This window comes from Choloepus didactylus, chromosome 5, assembly GCF_015220235.1.
Source record: "Choloepus didactylus isolate mChoDid1 chromosome 5, mChoDid1.pri, whole genome shotgun sequence".
In the NCBI taxonomy this organism is placed as follows: Eukaryota; Metazoa; Chordata; class Mammalia; order Pilosa; family Megalonychidae; genus Choloepus; species Choloepus didactylus.
In genome coordinates this window covers 141,147,525-141,151,745 of record NC_051311.1, presented here as the reverse complement: position 1 = coordinate 141,151,745, position 4,221 = coordinate 141,147,525, and the positions used below count along the sequence as shown (strand labels likewise).

Genomic DNA, 4,221 nt, shown 5'->3' with positions numbered 1-4,221 from the left:
ACACTAACACAGCTATTTCTACAAGATTGCCAGTGACACCAAAAGCAGCTCGAGGAGAAACGCACCTACTGTATGGGAAAGGCTGGTGCAGATTTTTCCTATCAGTCTAACCTTCTGGTGTTGATACATGAATGCCGGTACCCACTTACAGGGATGCCAGATGATCAGTGCAGAATGAAGGTCCCAAGAGAGAGGATCACATGGTTCTCTCTGCCCTGTGACGTCACTGGCAGATGGCATGGGTACCAGCTCTGGCAGTTGGCATCAATGTCACTTTTTAGAGATCAATGAGATAGTGCAGATATACACAGATCTAGAGACTCCAGGAGACGATGCGACACTCAGCCTGAAAAGATTTGGAAGAACCAAAATGAAAACTGATTATTGAATGAAATTAAAACCTAAGGTAATATAAATAAAGATATACTTCAATTGATGCTGGCTTTGCATGCAAGTATTTAAAGATACAGTATCACTGTCTTGTATTTATATGCTCTTTGCCATCTATAACTTCTCATCATATTTCATTCTTATGATGTAATTATCACATACTTTCACTGCTATTATGTAACTCTGCAAGTATGTGGACATTACTAAGAGTTTGTGTGTGTGTGTGTGTGTGTGTGTGTGTGTGTGTGTGTGTGTGTGTGTGAAGGGGGCCGAAGATTGTTAAATTGAAAAGTCTCTGTTTTAATGTGCCTGTTTGTTTGAAGACTTTAAATGAAAATACTTCCTGCTTCACCAAACGAAAACCAAAAATGCATTTGAAACATAAATTATTTTCCCTTTCATTCGGGATTCTGAACACACGTGCACAATTGCAGTCGGAATCCTTGGACGGCTCCTGTCTGATATTAGCTAGAGGGAGACTTTTGTGGCTCATAGAACAAAAACACTATGAGTGTGTTTTTGTCCAGGATAATTTGAAAAGCAGTAAACAGACCATTACATTTGGAAAAAAATTTTAATGTAAAAGCAGTCTCAATATTTTCCTTGATTAATAAAAACTTCCAGGGATTTTTTATTTTTTAATTTATGTATGCAGTTTATTTCAAATTATCTTAACACCCCCATTCCTTTCTTTTTGAAGGCTGGGAATATAGTGCTTTTTTACCTAATCTTTTACTGATCATAAAGAAATCAATTTCAAAATGGGTTCTGATTAACCTTTTCTTTAAATGTGCATGTTCCAGCAGCCACTTAAATTCACAGTTGTATGATACAGCAAATAAAGTTAAGGGTTATTTTTTTTCTTCTAAAAAAAAACCATGCAAATTTGTCAGCTAATGGAGAGATAGCACTTTTCATTTAAAAAAAAAAAAAAAAAACAAACGGTTTCTCCTCTCATTTTGCACCCAGGGGAATTAAAATTAATGAAATTCTGCATTGCTATATCATGTTTTGCATTTGCCTGAATTCCACAGTCCTGTTTGTGCATTAGAAGCTAGTTTAAAATCAAAGAGAAAATAGAAACGGTGGTGGCATTACAATAAATGTTTCATTTTTCTTTCCTTTTGAAAATTTGCCTGTATAAGCTAATCCCATTGCATGTGTCAATGTTTTCAATATTACTACTCTGCACAAACTCAAAAATTATATTTAATGTATAAAAATTAGTCCTGGAATCAGACTTTTTATGTGTGGTTTGTTTTTTTTTTTTTTTTTTTTGTATTCTTGTGATTAAGTAACTAAATATATTTTAAGTATTAACTTAAAAAATGAAAACACTTTAAATATTGTGCTGGCATTTTTTCAGGTAATTTAAGATTAGAGAACCATGTTAACGCTACCGTTTGATGAGTCTGTTGTAATGCCAGAATCCCAGATGTGCAGAAAGTTTTCCAGAGAATGCGAGGACCAGAAGCAAATTAAGAAACCAGAAACCTTTTCCAAACAGATTGTCCTTCGAGGAAAGAGCATAAAAAGGGCCCCTGGAGAAGAAACCGAGAAGGAAGAAGAGGAGGAAGACAGGGAAGAGGAAGATGAAAATGGGTTGCCCAGAAGGAGGGGGCTTAGGAAAAAAAAGACGACCAAGCTCCGACTGGAGAGGGTCAAGTTCAGGAGACAGGAAGCCAACGCGCGGGAGAGGAACAGGATGCACGGTCTCAACGACGCTTTGGACAATTAAGGAAAGTGGTCCCCTGCTATTCCAAAACCCAAAAACTATCCAAAATAGAAACTTTACGGCTGGCCAAAAACTACATCTGGGCACTTTCTGAAATTCTGAGAATCGGCAAGAGACCTGACCTGCTCACGTTCGTCCAAACTTATGCAAAGGTCTTTCCCCAGCCAACTACAAACTTGTGGCAGGCTGCTTGCAGCTCAATGCCAGGAGCTTCCTGATGGGTCAGGGTGGGGAGGCCGCGCACCACCGACGAGATCACCCTACTCTACTTTCTACCACCTTACCACAGCCCTGAGCTCACCACTCCCCCGGGGCACGGAACTCTTGATAATTCCAAGTCCATGAAACCCTACAATTATTGCAGTGCGTATGAATCCTTCTATGAAAGCACTTCCCCTGAGTGTGCCAGCCCTCAGTTTGAAGGTCCCTTAAGTCCTCCCCCAATTAACTATAATGGGATATTTTCCCTGAAGCAAGAAGAAACCTTGGACTACGGCAAAAATTACAATTACGGCATGCATTACTGTGCAGTGCCACCCAGGGGTCCCCTTGGGCAAGGTGCCATGCTCAGGTTGCCCACTGACAGCCACTTCCCTTACGACTTACATCTGCGCAGCCAATCTCTCACCATGCAAGATGAATTAAATGCAGTTTTTCATAATTAATGAGGAAAATGAAAATAAACAGTGGTCATTCACCTCCCCCATCTAATTAAGACAAAGCAGATGCTTGTGGGCTGAGTAATTGGCACAACTCTATCTAAGGTGTTTACTAGTTTCTGAAGTGTGTTTCAACTATTGTGAGAATTTTCTATGTAATAATAAATCTCTTTTCACATGAGATTTCCTTCTTTTCCTTTCCTTTTGTCTGTAAAACACTGTGATTCTGTTGCTACTCGAAGGTTTTTTTTCTTTCTTGTTTTATTTTGTTTTAAATTCACTTAATTTGTTTGAACAGTGTGACTAAGAATATACAGTTGAATAAAGACATGCACACAGAATAATTCAATGTCTATTTCAGTTGTACAGTAATTATGAAAATGCATGTTATTAAAATCAAATAAAATGATGTGCTTATAATTACTAGGAATTATATATTATGTATCTCTAAAGAAATGAAAATTTAAAAAACTGAGAATATCACTTAGCTGAAAATGATATTGGAAGGTGCATTTAAAGATGGTACAACAATATAAAAAGCTATGCAATTTTCTTTTTGTTAGGGATGAATCTAAATGCATTCAATTGGTAACTATTCCTCTTCAAATATTTGCAGATGGGGCACCATAATATTTGAGTAGGTGATATTTTAATTTTGCAACAATTATTCAAATCATAAAGAAAAAAAATCAGCACTTGTTTTGTATTGTTCAGAAATTATCTGTACAGGTTTGTTATCACAGTGTATAATTGTGTTTTTCCACCCCACATTTTTAAAGCAATTAAACATAGATATTTCCACTCCTAAAGGACATCTATTAGCTGTAATATTTCTGCATGATACTTATTATTTCCTGGTACACAGCTGCTTTCTGTCTCCAACACTCCCCACTCCCCATTTCAGAAATATTTTGGGATTTCAAAATCATATGAGATAAAACAAATTTCTCAAGCAAAATGGCCAAAGCGCTTACAAGATTTTTTTTTTTTTTTTTTTTTTTTTTTCCTAAGTATCTTAAATGAAAGAAGAGGAGCCCATGAGAGTTAAACATCCTGGGGAAACAATGATAAATCCTGGTAACCTTCAACTCGAGCCTAAATTCATGGCACATTTCCAGCAAACACCAGAGTGGATGTTAAAAATGGAAGGTTTTACTATGCGCCTTTTAAATAAGTCTGGCCGATTAGAAGCTAAATTCCCTGTGATTAAAAGTTTTCTGACAAAAGGCCACCTTTGTAGCGCCTGGGGAGCTACCCCTTTTATACAGGACTGAGTTTCTTGTAGAATATAATCGCGGTGGCAATGACCTCACTTAAGATGCCGTCTTGCCCAGGGAGGGAACAGCTGCGAAGGCTGGTGAGGGTTCAGTGATCGCGGGACGTGGCGGGCCTGGGATGGGCCTGGGGCGGTGGTCGGCCGGCCGATTGTCGCCCACT

At 38.1% G+C, this 4,221-nt stretch overlaps 1 protein-coding gene across 1 annotated transcript; it reads left to right on the top strand.

Moving 5' to 3' along the window:
• Positions 1–285: 285 nt before the first annotated feature.
• NEUROD6 (neuronal differentiation 6) lies at positions 286–3,077 on the top strand. The gene is given in 6 exon segments (XM_037837544.1): positions 286–406; positions 1,757–2,123; positions 2,126–2,260; positions 2,263–2,372; positions 2,375–2,396; positions 2,399–3,077. Coding segments are annotated over 5 exon segments (1,005 nt in total). The 5' UTR covers positions 286–406; positions 1,757–1,777; the 3' UTR covers positions 2,791–3,077.
• Positions 3,078–4,221: the final 1,144 nt, after the last annotated feature.